Source organism: Calonectris borealis, chromosome Z (assembly GCF_964195595.1).
Source record: "Calonectris borealis chromosome Z, bCalBor7.hap1.2, whole genome shotgun sequence".
NCBI lineage: Eukaryota > Metazoa > Chordata > Aves > Procellariiformes > Procellariidae > Calonectris > Calonectris borealis.
This window is the reverse complement of record NC_134352.1, coordinates 70,716,031-70,731,735: the sequence shown is the minus strand read 5'-3', so window position 1 is coordinate 70,731,735 and position 15,705 is coordinate 70,716,031. Positions and strand designations below refer to the sequence as shown.

General features: G+C 38.5%; 1 protein-coding gene across 8 annotated transcripts; it reads right to left on the bottom strand.

The window, feature by feature from the left end:
• Positions 1-210: 210 nt before the first annotated feature.
• CZH5orf34 (chromosome Z C5orf34 homolog) lies at positions 211-15,647 on the bottom strand. 8 transcript variants are annotated; one of them, XM_075136259.1, is made up of 14 exons: positions 14,188-15,647; positions 12,943-13,147; positions 12,362-12,770; positions 11,883-11,972; positions 8,076-8,710; positions 7,406-7,501; positions 6,012-6,135; positions 5,064-5,155; positions 4,832-4,901; positions 4,357-4,527; positions 3,260-3,348; positions 2,426-2,518; positions 1,591-1,631; positions 374-820 (listed from the first exon to the last, which is right to left on the bottom strand). In XM_075136259.1, the coding sequence occupies exons 3-14, from the start codon at positions 12,707-12,709 to the stop codon at positions 627-629; spliced, it is 2,043 nt and encodes a 680-aa protein (XP_074992360.1). In that variant the 5' UTR covers positions 12,710-12,770; positions 12,943-13,147; positions 14,188-15,647; the 3' UTR covers positions 374-626. The 8 variants fall into 8 exon arrangements, 7 of the variants coding, with proteins under 7 accessions (XP_074992358.1, XP_074992361.1, XP_074992360.1 ...); XM_075136261.1 differs by having other exon boundaries at positions 12,362-12,569; XM_075136257.1 differs by having other exon boundaries at positions 211-820; positions 12,362-13,147.
• Positions 15,648-15,705: the final 58 nt, after the last annotated feature.

The window sequence follows — 15,705 nt, the reverse complement described above, 5'->3', positions numbered from 1 at the left end:
GGCTTGGTTCTGAGGGAGAAGTTTTTCTAGGAATATTAAAAACAAGTTTGAGTATTCACAACAAGATAAGTAAAGCGCTGGAAGAGAAACCAACGGTAAAAGGCTAGTATATTATCACAAAAGATCCGGCGCACCGAGTGACAGACCACACACCAGAAAGGGCTGAAAACACTTTAAGTAAGTATTTACTACAAAACAGTAGAGCAGAAAGCGTTTGGGACACTTTTTATTCAATTTTGGACTACTTGGTATAAGCTTCTGAATAAAAGCACCTTTTTACAGTTAAAACTGCTTATCCCTACCCTAGTCACTTGAGCAGCTAAGTTGCTTGCACAACTCTATAAAATTAAACGATTCAGACAGACATTCATACCTTTAAAAGCAGCACTGTCAGGTCAGCCCTGATGTATTTATACAGCTGTGCTCTCCTATTTCACGTGTTCTTTTTGCCTGTCCACAATATACAACTGTGATATTATAACGGCAACTGGTAGACTTTGCTGGTCGGCTGTGGTATTGTAATGGCAGCTTATCGCCCTGCCTTCAGCCTCTTGCACCTCGCAGCCTCCTCGGACATAGCTGGACACCTCCTATGAATACACGGGGTCTTCACGTGCTATAAGGCTTCACTTCCCAGAAGCTGCAAGCAGAGATTCAATATCCTGAATTACTTTTGAAGTTTTTTCTAAAGCCTCCAGGACGCACCCTTCACTGATTTCTTCCGGCTCACTCCTGTTTTCTGTTTTTCTGACAGTAATACCAGATGGATTGGTTTTTGCGGCAGATGTCCTTTCCAGAACATTGCTATTATCTAATAAAACTAGTGGGTTTTTTGTTAAGAAAAAGTATCAAAGTCTTCCTCCTAATGAGAAAAATACTTCTGCATATTCGTATTCATCATTCGGCATGCAGTCTCACATTTCATAGCATGGTAATTACATAAAACTAAAACAGTGTATTACTTAAAATGCCTACAACATTTACAGAAAATGTCTTTAACTAAGACTTCAATTTATCCAAAAGTTACTTTAAAAAGGAAACTATCTGATGTCACACTGCACAGTTCAACAGAATGCACTTTTCATACTAATAAAATTGAACACTGGCCTAAGGACAATTACAGAGTGGCTTTAAGCACATGGAGCACAGCACACTTTTTTGAGATGGCTGAACACAATGGAACAATACTGAGGTAACTGATGAACAGAAAGGCATTGTACTGCAACAACCCCAAAGGCAAGTGCATCATCGCTCTTTCAAGAACAGATCAGCGGAAGAGTGTTAGCAAAATTAATGCAATGCCCATTACATGGCTTCCTTTTTTTGGTGGTTTTTTTAGTTTTGTACTCTGCCATTGTTTTTGTTTCCCCTGTTGTCACGCAGAAGTTGGACAAGATAAATGATAAAACAAAAAAGATAAAATAAGAAAACAAAAAATGGCTTAAAAGGTAATTTTAAGAAGTGGGTAAGACAGTAAAAGAAGGCGAGAACAGGATAGAGAGCCTTTGATGATCTAAAATGCAGATTTGAATATGCAGATGAACAACAGAATATAAAAGTGAAAAATATTTACAGCTTTCAAAAAGATACAGTTAAATCTCTGTATTTTTTCGAGCTCAGCATCAGCAGACCTGTCCAAGAAAATAAAGATTATTAAACAATTTAGTATCATAAAAGGTTCTCAAATATATTTTCTACTTCAGATTTTAATTTTTAATAGTTCCCAGCAATACTGAAAATTAGACGAGCGAAACCCCAGTGAAAAAAATTATTTATTTTTGTCTTTCATACCACCAGTCAATGGCTGCCATTTGTCGATCATTTGTGTTTCCAAAAATCAGGGCTCTGCTCTAAGAATAGTTTCTTTGTTCTATGTATGTATAAATATAGATATAATTTTTGTTTCATCAGCCACTGAATCTCCTATAATTTGAATAACAAGTGCAAGTGTAATTGATTTCAATTCACACATTTTTAATACCCAAATATGTTTGTATATGATGTCAGTAGTATGTATTAAAAAGGACAAATAATATTAGTAAGAGATACAAGGGTCATTTAGCAGTTCAAAGTACTATTTTGAACTGCTTGGTGTTCTGTCAAATGACGCCCTTCTTAGTCTAGCCTGTCTTCTTCACCTTGCAAGATACTATCTCTGTAACATTAATCCTCCTTTGGCAAAGTCACCATAACTCTGATCTTTAAGTAAGGTAGGCGGAAGCGGAATGAAACAAGCTTCACGTAGAACTCAACTTACCTAACATTTTAAACACTGAAAGAAAAATATGAAACCACACAAAATGGACTTACAATTTTGATTTTTGACCTTTAGGAAATGCAGTCTATAAAATTCACGGTTTATAAGCTTTTTGAGTTTTATTTTCAACATTATTTGTAGTCAATAATTTAGCATAAAGATGAATACCAATTTTCTTCAGTTACAGAGTGTGCAGTATATTCAGGAATCTCCTTCCTTTCATTGAAACTTCTGCACCATTCTATTGCTGTTCTGATATACCTATGTTAACATGGAAATTCACAAAAAAGTAGTTATTTGTATGAGAAATACACTCTATTAATTCAAGCAAAAAACTGAAGGCATTAAGCAATACATCTGGATCTGAAAGAAAAAGCCATGATTCAAAATCTAGCTTTTTCTCTAGAATCTCGTTTTCTCCTTGCCATTTTTTGATTCCCACTTTTTGTCTAGAATCTCTTTCATGTTTAAATCTATGCAGTTACAGACAATTATAACAAAGCTGTATGATTTGTAATGAATAGTATATAAATGTTAATTTTTGTTTGTGAGTATCTGCTTGCTAAAATGCAGCACAGTAAGCTTCTGATGATTCCCATAATGAGGCTGTAATTAGAGCAAGCAGATTAGAGAAAGCAATCTGCAGGCAGAGGTCAATATCTGTAATAGAGCAAAAATTAGATAAAGTGCTATCCAGTTCTATGTACGAGCTCTATATAGGACAAAGATTTTTTTTTTTCTTATCCACTGATGTAAGTGCCAAGTTGCAGCTCTAATTATTTTTTTAAAAAGACATTACTACAACAATTATAATGGAATGACAGCATGCAGTGGTCCTGAATCATACAGGTCCTGAATCTTCACAGATGTAAGATGGAGTTTTTATCATTATGTGTTTGGTTCTCTCTCCAATGTATTTTCAGTAAATGCCATTTCTTCATATAAAAGGATTTGTACAGGATTCTTTTATATTTAACTTCAAATTGTTTGAATTACTTATACCTTTCATAGATTCCAGGATGACTTATTTGTATTAGCTGCTGTACCCCATCAGGAGTAGTTAACTTACACCAGCCTACATCTTCATTTACCTTAGAAGAAAAAAAATTACAAGTATTAATTTTCTGTTGCAGTCTGAAGAAAAAAAAAAGTAAGTATAATGTGCCAATTTAAGAATTAAGTATCTATGAACATTTCACTTCAAACACTTGAAAGTTTGTGTTTTGCTAAGGATAGAATTTGGTATAGTCTGTTATAATGAATGCGGAGGCGGGGCAGGGGGAAGAACACTTGGCATAGCCCCAATGCTCGTTTTGAGCTATTCAAGAATAAATTAATTTAATGTGTGGAAATGTTTCCAAACCTGTAGAATTTTCAGTTCTTCCTCCTTTTATCATGACTGAGTACAGAGATTTGAGCTAGCTCACTTCAGGAAGTTACACTGTATCTTTTGACACACTGACTATCATATTTATATTGTTTATTATAGAGATATCCTCATTTTAACATCTTTTTTGTGTCTTGTCATCTTAGGGTAATAAGCAAAGACACAGAAGCCAAAAGTCTCAGCAGTCAACCTTGAATCCCACACTCACATAATTTTCTCTGTAGTGCCATTTTGCTAAAACCAACATAATCTTTTTACTTCTATATTAAGCAGACTTAAAAACGTATATGGAATACTGTATGTGCAAGGTTACTTTTCCAAGTAATTTTTCACTATCCATTTGCTCAATTACAGATCATTTAAAATAAAAACCAAATACTCTCTTCTTTGATCAATGCGAGTGACTTTATAAAAGGATAAAGTTTCATTTGCCCCTTTAGGCATCAGTTGTGCACTAAAGTATTTTTCCTCCTCGTTTCTGGTTAAAACACTGGCAATACATTAACGGTGGCATTTGCGGATAGTTCCTATTTTCATTCAGACTGCTATACAAGCTCAAGAGTAAGCCACAGCAGAGTCATGAATCTCTCAAAAGACTTCAGTTTGTATTTTATAGGCATCAAAACTTTTGTTTTATTTCCTCATTGGTTTCCTAGTAACACCTTTTCATGAAGAGTTTTAAGAACAGTCATTCCTCTAACTCATGACTTACCTGGATTTTATTATAGGAAGAGCTGAAATCCCAGACCATATTCAAGGTCATCCCATCCCAAAAAGCAGCGTGGACTTTATGATCTGAGTACACAACAAGTCTTCCTATGGTGGGAACAACCTTTTCATACAGCAAAACTGGCAACATTTCTCGTCCATCTGCCTCAGGTACCTAAAACCAAACCAATACATTGAAAACTTGAGGAAAGGTTACTTACATCACTACAACTGTTTCTATCTCTCCCAGATTTTCAATTCACTTGTTTTTCCAGACCACAACAAGCTCTCTTTGTCATGCAATTGCTTTCTGCTTCACAAATATACCTTGACACTGCATGCTTTTTGTTCCCAAATATATACACTCTGATCTTTGAGGATACACTCATCATTCTTCCCTTTAGATTAGGTCCTATTCCCTATAGCCTGTATAATCATCCTTGTAACACTGACAGATTTATAAGCCTTCAGCTACATACCATCTTCCAGCAGCAGAGATAATAGTTATGAGTTAATGATAGTTTAGTCTTGTAGCAGTACTGAAGTATTCTGCAGAGAAAAAAACAAACAAAATAGTAAGTATTTCATACTTACTACGTCTTCTAAACAGTTGCGAGCTTTGTTCAGTGCTAATATAAATTCCTTTAGTTTTTATACTTAATGTCATAATAAGTATTATGTGTAATTTTAACAAAGATAAAGTAAAGTTACTTGGTTGCCTGAGTAATAGTGGAGGATATAGAGTACAGTTTTCCTGGTACATCGGGAGGTAGGCTGTTTATTGAATACATCTTTTCTTCTCTCTGCAGTAAAGAGCAGAAAGGAGGTAAGTTGGTTACAGGTACTGTAGCACGACAACAGTATTAAGAGCTTGCAAGATATGAAATTTCTGAACTCCCATAAAGCACTTACAATCACATTTAAATTTGTCCCAGAACACAGATAAGTATCTCCGTGAAAAGTAAAAAAAATGCAGTTGTATCCTTTAAGCCTACTTCTGGGCAGTTTCCATGCACTCAGTATGGACCAGGAAGTTCTCTTATCAGAGAGTAGACTGCAGTAACTATGAGTTACTGAGTAATGATGTTTGACTACAAGTCAAAGGCTAGGTTTGAAGGGTACAAAGTTGACCCTTAATTCTGCTTTAAAAATACAAAGCACGGCATAAGCACTTGAAAGGATCCCTGCTCTGCAGAAATTTAACAACAGACACAGAGAGGCAAAACCATTTCTCCACCACGGAACAGCTGCTCTGTGGCAAAGTCAGAACAGAACCTGCATCTTCTAGGTTCTGTCTCCATACAGTAAAAAAGGAAAACACTTCCAAGTACATAAAGATTAAATTCTAATCAATGAAGACTGAACTTCTCTTCTAAATTAGTGACAAATGGTTATTGTAGAATCTTACTGCAGTACATACTTGAGCTTGTGAAATAAAAGTTACAATGAATAAGATTTTTTCTTATTGTGTCTATAATTTACAAAAATACATTCTGAAACAGAAGGAATAATCTCATTTTTTGTATGATTGCTTGATTCAGTCATTATAGTAATTACTAATGTCAGGACTTCACTATAGACTGCATAGCCAAATGTCTTAAAACTAAGAAAACTGCTAACTTGAAGGAATTTGGAACATATTTTAAAATAGTTTTATACCTTTTTTGTACCTTTTTGGATTGCATAATGTACGAAATAGTTTCCCAAAAATGCTCCCTCTGACTTGAAAAATGAGTCATCACCAGGATAAATTTCTGCGATGTTGGTCCTACCATGGATAAATCTAAGAGAAATAACAAGATTTTTAACAAGTATTTAAAATGCTGTGTCATTAGACAAGAAAACAGCTCAGTACACTTGAGGAAAGCACTAAGCAGAAACACATTTTCAACACAACTCTCACACGAAAAACTTTCTACTGTTTCACAAACAGCAGAGTGTACCAATTATTTCTTCTAACACAGAAGATTAGCATTACCAGGCTCTTTGTTTGCATGTGTGCATGGGGGTGGGAGTTAAACAAGCTAAGGAAAGTTTTTTGCATTGAGGTAAGTATATCACAAGAGCTGCTCATTCCACTGATCACAACATATAGTGATTCTAAAGAGAAAAATCAATTTTCTTAGTGGACCAGCACTAGCCAGTGTACACAGAGAACTGTCAGACTGAACTGTCAGACTGAACGATTGCAGGTCTTCATTTCCACTGCAGCTGTGTGTTTTTCACTAAGATCAATGGTCTTTTACTTGCGACCATATGGTATCTTGGAGCCTAAAACCCATTTAATGACCCAAATCTGCAACTCTGTGGCTAGATGCCTGGACTTTGGTAATGGGACTTATAAGACTAAGCATGGCTACTCACCATCCTTCCGAAGAAATGAGGTATAATACTGAAGAGCTGCTAAACATATTGTTCAGATGAGATGAAAATTTAGGAATTACACTGAGAAAAATTAAGAACACTGGGCAGAGTAAAGCTTTAATGCTTTTATCAAAGACTTTTAGGTGCTGATAGCAACTGTAGCATTTTCAAAGTTTGTATAACAGATTTGAAAGGACAATTTAAAAAAAAAAGTCTTTTTTTTTTTAAAGCATATGAACAAGGTCATTTGCCAGGGAAATCCACAGTTTAGCTGCCTGCAACATGCAGACTGTGTAGATCACCAAGACAAACATTTCTAAAGCGCGAAATCTTCAGCATCAAAAGGAGCAATGTAATTTGCAAAGAAACCAAGCATCATAATTGTCAGTGAAGTCTGTGGGAGCTCCAGCTGTCCAGAAAACATTTAAGAAACCAGACAATCAGATCACTTCTTTAAAAGCCTTAAACATGACTTCAGATTGATTGATACCCACTTTCAGACCTGGAAATATACTGTACTAGAAAATTTGAATCCAGTGAACAAACAGAAGAAATGAACAGATTCTCACATGAAGATTGTGTACAATTTCTCAGAGTGAGAAAGGGACGAAGTAAGACATTTCATCTTAAAGCTTAATTCCCATACAAATGAACTCTTCCAAAGATGAAATGCATGTTCTCCTACATACCTATAAAAAACACCCTGGCACCATACAATTTTAATTAGCTGAGGGCATGAGTACTTTTCAGTACCTTGGTTCTGAAAGAAGTCACAGAAAGTCCACCTGTATAAAATACAATAAAAGCTTCAGTAAGTCCAAAGGTCAGGGGTTTTTTGTGTGCTGGTAATCATTTCTGTACCAAGAACAGATGCATGCACACCTATTCAAAGGAAAAGAGGCCACATATTTTCAGAGTCCTCTGATTCCTTATCCATACTAGTTACCAAATTAGTTTTCTCAAACCTGCAAAGGTTTTTTTTATTATTTTTAGTGGTGCTGACAGAGAACGTATGCCCACTTCAGAAGTATTACTTCTCAAAAATGAAAAAAACCCAAGCCAACCCAAAACCTGTGTTCTTTTTTCAGTATTCTCTTTTTCATTTACTTATTTATACAGCATGTCAGAAAATAAAATCTATTTTTCTCTGGACTAATTACTATATATTCATTACAGCAGGATACAGAATGTTGGTTTCACAAATTTTATGTTTCAAGAAGTTCCTAAAAAAAAAAACCGATAGTAATTTTTTTTTTTTTTTCATAGCTAGAATTCAGTTATTTTGCTAGAGGTTGAAATTCCAAATTGCAGAATTGTAAAACATATGTTAACAACTACGAAGTAAACAGCTTAAATTACCTGTGTAAATGTGGGGCTCTGCAGCTGAGTGGCAAAGCTGTAGGTAAACGAGAAACTGTTTCATGTGTTTCGGGGTCTATTAAAATATCAGCTTCTATAGGTGTATGTTTGTTTTTCTCACATGTATTCATTACATTCTTAACAGTATGTAAGTTATAGCACGTTAGTGCCAACGACAAAGGGTATTTCCATTCTTCTGGGAAGGAGGAAACAGACCAACACTGTGTAACCCATGTGTATTCAGAAGAACAATTTGTGTAGTACAAAGGGACTCCATCTCTGTCTCTTTGGTCCTTTGGTTTGGTTGTTCCTCTGTATTTACCTTCAGCATAACTATGTTCATTCTTCTTACTCTTTATTCTCGTTTGTTTTGATGACGTTTCTGCAACAGAATTTTTACTTGATTTTCCAGACTGATAGTTGCAGTTCTTTTGAGAGCAGTGTAAGGATGCTGCAGATGACTGGCTGACTTTGCATAAGAACTCCACTGTAAAGTCGTGCTGCAATTCTGACAGGTAAAGGTGAGCATAACCATCTACTGACGAGATCTTCACACTGCCATTGTCTATACATCTTGTCAGATCAACCATAGCAGGGTCAGGCCATCTAATTTCTAAGATATCACTGAAAAGAATCTAATACAAGAAAAAGGATTGGAATGTGCAGCAAGATAAAAATGACCTGCTTCCCAGAAATCACAATGGAAGATTTACATTTAAATGAATTCAGTCCTTCCGCAAGGTGACATATGGCAAGAAACTCTATTTATTCGCGTACATGAACTCAAGAGGAAGCAAAATATCTAACCTTCATATCTGCTTCCTCCTGTTCTAACAAAGTTCTATCTAGCAGTAACGTTTTAATTTAATATGCATTCATAAACTAGTAAGGTACATGGTCAACTGACCAAGGCACAACTGCTCACAGACAGCAGATTCTTCTGTTTCCAACTGCTTCTTAAGAAACACTGAAGAGAAAGCCTAAATTATCATGATCATATCAATTATGGGTAGACTGCATGGAAAGCCCACATTAAAATTATGTATGTTAAAACGCCATGTGCTCTGAAATCTTCTCTTTATTTATAAAATTAAAATAAGCCTATAAAATGGCATGTAACTGTATTTATTTGTTCTTACCAAAACGGAAATTTATTGAAAATGTTTTGCAGCTAGGTGGGTAACCTTACTTAATCCTGCAGCACTGCAGATAAAGTTACACAGCTATGGCTAGGATGTGAATAAAACCTATTTCTGAAAAATAATTTGAAATTATTATATTTTAGACTTTTACAATACAACAAAGTCTCAGAAGAACAGCCTCATCTTCCTATCGTGATATTCAAGTACAGATTGCTGCTTCAATTAGCACATTTGTTCAAAGCAAACAGAAAACATTTTCACAGCATATGCCCTTGTGCTACCCCTTCTACAAAAATGAAGCAGATGATTCTCAACAAATTACTCCAAAACAAGCACTGCATCTACCTCAAACCCCAAATTAAAGCTTTATCCAAAGAGAAGATATATAATTTAGAAAACGCACTAGTCATCTTCTGAAACTAGAAACATTCTGCCAAGACAGAGAATGCCTTTCCAGCCATCTGCAGAAAATTCTGACCTAAAATGACATATTTTCCTTTGTATTGTCCTTATACCTGATCACCACACTGAAAATACCCTTAGTCTGCTTTCAATTGAAGACTCCAGGTAAACATTGTATCCCAAATAAACACAGAAATGTAAACACTCTCAAATAAGGTGTGAAAAAAATGGTCAAACGGGTATTCACACACCTCATCATTTGTTTTATCTCAATTTAATCAGCTTTGTGTCATTTGACTGACCTTTAATCAGATATGTTTCAGCCCCGATCATACTTTGGCCCAGCACTGGAAAAGCCTGGAGTCCATAAAAATGAAACATGACAGCACTAGTGTATTAGTAAGGTGGGAAAGTCTGCTGAAGGTATTTGGGGCACTAAAGATGAAAATTTACCATAAAGAATTGCAAAAGGACCCTAAAAAAATAAAAAAATCAAGTGACCAGACAATAAGGCTGCAGATAAAATTCAGTGGAGATAAACGTGATATAAATGGGGAAAAGCAATCCTAACTTTACATATAAAAGGATAGGCGCTGAGCTGACTACCAGTACCTAGGCTTGGTGTTTTGATTGACAGTCCCATGAAAACATGTTCAGCAGGGGTTTAAGCAGTGTATCAAATGTTTGAAAATTCTAGGAAAGGAACAAGAACGAACAGAAGATATAACCATACCACTGAATATATTTATGGTTAACCTGCATTTTGAATACTATTTGCAGTTCTGAACAGGCCACACCACTGACAAGATCCGCCCCATCAAGCTGTCTAGAGATGTGGACGGTTAGTGTGGCCAAAGCAGAGCCTAAGCAAACCGTAGTACTAGGTTGTTTTGAATTCAAGTATAAGCAAAGCTTATGTGTAACTGCAGAAGTGTTTTTGTACCCAGTGGCCCAGTAAAAGTACTGTCACTGCTGGTAACAGGCCACAGGCCTTAGGCTAACTGTGTCTTAGGCTAAATAACTGTGCAAGGCCCCAGGCTGGCCCGTTAGGCTTGTTACCAACTTGTTATGAGAACATGCTGAGTGAACTGGAGCTTGATAACTGCTATCTTGTTACAATGGACTGCTGAAGTGTGGGAAATAGCAAAGGCCTTGAAAATACTGGCAGCGGTTGAAAATAGAGGCCACAGAACAATAAACTGATAGTAAATTATTGAAGAAGTACAATCTCAAGAGCTAGAAAACCACTGTTTTTGCTTTAAGAAAAGCAGCAGCTGATAAACTGAGGGGTGGGGGGGGGAAGAAGGCAAAAAAAAAAAGCCAATCAACAGGATAAGGCACTTGCTGTGGCCTGGGAAAGTTATCCCTCAGCATCCTGAAGTAGGCAGTCACAGGGGAAGTTTTAAGTTAGAAACTGTCTGCAAAGCCAGCCACCTTCTAGAAGAACAAGATACTGGCCTGGGCGAGGGCGGAGGGTTACCCACTAGCGCTAACGACAGAGCATCAGCTCTGTGCTGCTGTACCTTGCAGTGAACGTACAGTATGACTGTTAAGGACTGACTGCTGTTAAGTACGTAGTGATACTGATTAACAGTGTTTTCAGCAATTAAACATTAGCATGAAGTGTGTTACTAATGAAGTGTCAGTCTAAAAGTTTTAAAACTTAAAACTCGCCTGATTTATCACTTGGCTTAAGACTCCCATCACAGGGCGCGCTCAGGCACATGCATTCAGTGGGAACACCGAAGGGATGCTGATGAGGAGTAAAGCTCCTAGAAACGGTAAATGGGGTCCCTGGATGGTCCTTCAGTCTGACCTGGAGTGGCCATTCCCACAGAGTGACACTCAGACTCACATGGGTACTTCAATGGGGAAACAACGTGATTCTGAACCTGACAGCCTCTCGGAAAACACTGTCCTATTTCACCAAGTCCTCCCTGAAAGGTTTCAAGTGCAGAAAAGTGGTGACATATAGAACAGCTCATTCTATCATATGTGCAAAGTCCTAGGTTTTAATCTTACTAAGAGTAAATGAACTCGTTAGTGTTCAGCTACAAAGGGTACGCATAAACAGAGAACTAACTAACAGTTCAAATTGTAATTTAATAGGGCAGTATTCTAATCAAGTTGACAAATGCGTTAGCCATACGGTACTCTGTATATCTTCAAGGCCTGTACTCATACACATGCGTGTAAAGTTATGCAAGTCCACTTCGTCAGACTACTACTTATTTTACAAAAACATTACATGTGTAACTCTCACCTTTTTTCTTTCTGGAGGTATGACACGCGAAGGTAAGTACGGGTGAGAAGAAAACTTGTTCCGGAAATCTAGAGCTCGCAGAAGTTGTTCCTATTAAAGTGTGAAGAAAACCAAACCAAAGCAACACGACCCTGTTACATCATGAGTTTTTCTATGCAGTGATAAGATTTTAAGCTGATTTCTTAGCCTCTTCATTTCTGGGGCAGAGGCTAAGAAACGCCCCCACTTCGCACAGAGGAACAACTTTGGTTCCGCGGCGGAGCGGCGGGAAGAGCACCGCTGTGCCACGCCCCGCCCGCGCGCGGCCGGCCGTTACCCGCCCGACAGGAAGGCAGCGGCCGGCGGCGGCGCTACCCGCGCGGCCGTTGGTTCCCTCAGCCCAGGGGCTTCCCAGCAAGGCTGCTGCCTGGAACCCGCTCAGGGACACAGGGCACAGCTCTCCCCTCCCCAGGGTGCGACAACGCCAACCCGCCACGTACCTTATAGGCGCTGACGACGAAGGCGACCCGCTGGCGGGTCGTCTCCGCCGGCTGGAGGGGGTGGGCAGCGGCGGGGAGCGCCGCTTCGTACAGGTACTCGCTGCCGCAAGGGGACAGCAGCAAGCGGGACCCCCCCGCGTAGTGCACCTCCACCGAGTCGTCCCCGTACAGCACCATCAGGCTTTCCGCCTCCATCCCCCCGGAACACCTAGGCGGGACAACGGGGGGAGCGGTAGCAGGCACCCGCGCTCGGGACGAGGCGGCCCGCGCACCGCGCTGCCGCAAGGCGGGACGGGGCGGGACGGGGCGGCCCGCCGAGCTCCCCCCGCCTCCTTCCCGGCGGAGCATACGTACGTTTGGTGAATTAACCTCATCGTCGTGCCAGCAGGGAACAGGTTGAATATGTGACCTGGTGTATATACACATTTGTAAACCAAGCTAGGTGGAAATACCGTGTCTTTTCTTTTACTTGAACTTTTTTTTTAGTTTTTATCTGCTGGAAGCAGGGATGTCTTTTTTGCTGCTCTAGAAATGAAAATTAGCAGTACAAAGGCCTAGACTACAGGAAAAACGCTATTTACCTGTAACTGTGCTCCTTGAAGATGCACCTCGTTCAGCAGGTGCCCTGGCACAGAGCACGGCTATCCAGATAACTGCTGCAGCAGCATGAAGACGCTCCCCCCGCCTCCCACGCAGCATGCCTTCGTGCCTTGCCACCCCATGTGAGCACCTCTGGAAAACCAGGAGGAGGCTTCGGGTACAGAACCGAGAAGGCACATTGCCGACCTGCAACATATGCCCGAAACAGATTAGCTTTACATTCATGCATTCAGAGCGCAGGGAAATCTAACGGATATCCGTGTACTTGGAACTGGGTTGCAGAAGCCCTAGCTGAATAGACTGATTTCCCAAAGGCCGATTTAAAAATTCTGCTTAGTTGACTTTTTCTACGATAAGTACACTCTCCCCCCTTCCCCACTATTTACAGTTTAGTCAAAGCTGTTTTAAGTGGATTGACAGTTTACAGTTAAGTGACAATTTATTATCAATTCCTGCTTAAAGCACTAAGCAAATGTAATTCACGATCCTTTGCTATACAGGCCACACTAGATGATAGTCTCACCAAGCTGTAATAATCATTCCTTACCTATGGAGGTACAGGTTTCTCAGATCAGTATGCAGTCACGGAAGAAGTGCATTCAGTACCACTTCCCATTATCTACAACCACTTTCTCAGCAAAGTGGAGAGTAGATCAGACTCAGAAGACACAGCCATGCATCAAAACAAATCTGGTTCTATTTGCAATACCCTTTTTAATGAATGTTATTCTCCATAGTACTTGCCTGAAGCAAGTTTCAAAGTATATATTTGGATGATGAATCCTCTATTTTTATTATTTATTGATGATGCATTGTATTTTGCTGGCAACTTTACTGCTGTGGTTGGAACCCTCAGTGCAGGAACTGTGGGAGTAGGTCACATAGGCTGAAGTAGAGGTGGCAAAGCAGCAATTCACAAACAGTGCAGTATTTTCCCCGGCTTTTGGCCGGAATGTCACTTTCTGTTCCTGTATCAACTACTAGGATCCACAGGCATAAACTGGATGATTAGAACTATAATTCAGTCAGAGAGAAGTTGCAAACTTGAGCTATCACTGAGTTCTGTGCATTAGGAAGGAAAGGCAGAATGTGATAAGGAAGTACTGTCCCTTACAGAGAGAAATAAAAATGATTATTCCAAACCAGACTGAGTGTCACTAATACTCATTGCCATAATGCATTATTCTATTTAAAAAAAACCCAAACAGCTGTGCATAATTTGATACCTGACATTGATGAGCCAGTCTTGTTTCCTCCTATAGTGCTACAATTGTGCTTAAAACCAACATCCAAAAACCCAGTGACCATGTTTTCCTATTAAAAAAAAAAAAAAAGGCAGGCCAGTAACAAGTTCTTAGCAGATTTGAAAGCAAACTGAGAAAAAGTAACTTCATTTCTGAATATGTAACTCTTTTTCAAAAGCAAAGCACATGCAGAGCAGCACCTCTTGCAGCCCAGTTTGAACTGACTTTAAGCAAAGTGTGATTTTCAAACACTAAACATATTTGTTAAATCACAATTGATTTGTCAAGAGTGGCAAATATTGTGCATACTTTTTCTGGTGTGCAGCTTGGTCATGTGCTTGAATTCAAATACGAAGTATGTTTCTTTTCAGAACCAGTGCTAAAGAAGTTTGCTTCACTTCTCCCCCAAAGTTTGCTTTCCATGTTTCTGCCCTCACTGGCTTACCATTATGCCACAAAGAAAATAAATTTTTTTAAAGGGTTGTTTATCTGCAAGGTATTGTTTAGAAACTTGTGATAAGAAACACTTTTACACAGTGCACTTGAAGTTTCTAAATGCTAAAATTCAGGTGAAATAATCTTTAAACCTCTCAAGACTCATCTCTATCATACACAAACTATCGGCAGTTGAAAGCGGGCAGACAAACAGCAAATGGTGATTATGACAGTGCGGAACCTGCTGCTCTCTTTTGCTCTCTCACATCTCATTCCACCCTCACTAATTTGTATCAGACTCCCGTGAGATTTAAGACAAGTAAGAAAGATTGTTAAGTGTTTAAGGCAAAGATTATCCTGTCTTCCTTACTCAGTAGAACAGTTAAAACCAATTTTTCCTTAGTGCAGTACAGACTTAAAGCTCTTCCAAAGCTTTCCAGGTACAGAGACCACAAACTTCACCACCACTTTGAACAAAAGTCTTACTTTATGATTTTTCAGTGTTTCTGGTGGAGGACAAAGCTTATTTTGCAAACCTTGATCTGAATTGCTTCATATCTACAGTTCCTAGTTCCCAACATTTTTGTACAGGATGACTTGGCATATTTCTTATCTACATCTAAGACGTACTGTCTCCACAAGCTGACAGAGTCTACATCTGGAGTCCGACAGCTGCTTTACAGAAAGAGAGACACACTACAAAAGATGCAAAACTAAAACATGTAAAATGGAGTCCCTCGAGGACAGTATTATTTTACTATAATGCATATATGAATGCTTGTTCCTTGGGACTTTACGTTTTGAGTAGATATGTTTTCCACAAGACATCTGCTTGTAAAGTCAGCAAGAAGTCTGACCTGTATTTGGATTAAAAGTTTCATATGAAAAATATGCTCAACGGTAGAGAATGTGTGTGTGAAAATCACCTAATTTAATTTTCACTTTTCTTGTTTCTGGATTTTAGTCTAGAGACCTTGAAATGCAAATATAGTTCTTATGACCATACTGCCCTTTGATAAATTTTATTTTCCCAGTACGTATTAAAAGATAATTCTCTCCGCAACT

Bases quoted from the DNA above. Each gene is read 5' to 3' on its own strand.
- CZH5orf34 (XM_075136257.1), bottom strand. From the start codon at position 12,787: ATGTGTATATACACCAGGTCACATATTCAACCTGTTCCCTGCTGGCAC. The intron at 4,902-5,063 runs GTAACTTTACTT...TTTTCTCTGCAG, and splicing joins ACTATTACTCAGGCAACCAA to AATACTTCAGTACTGCTACA. The intron at 4,528-4,831 runs GTATGTAGCTGA...GTTTGGTTTTAG, and splicing joins ATCTCTGCTGCTGGAAGATG to GTACCTGAGGCAGATGGACG.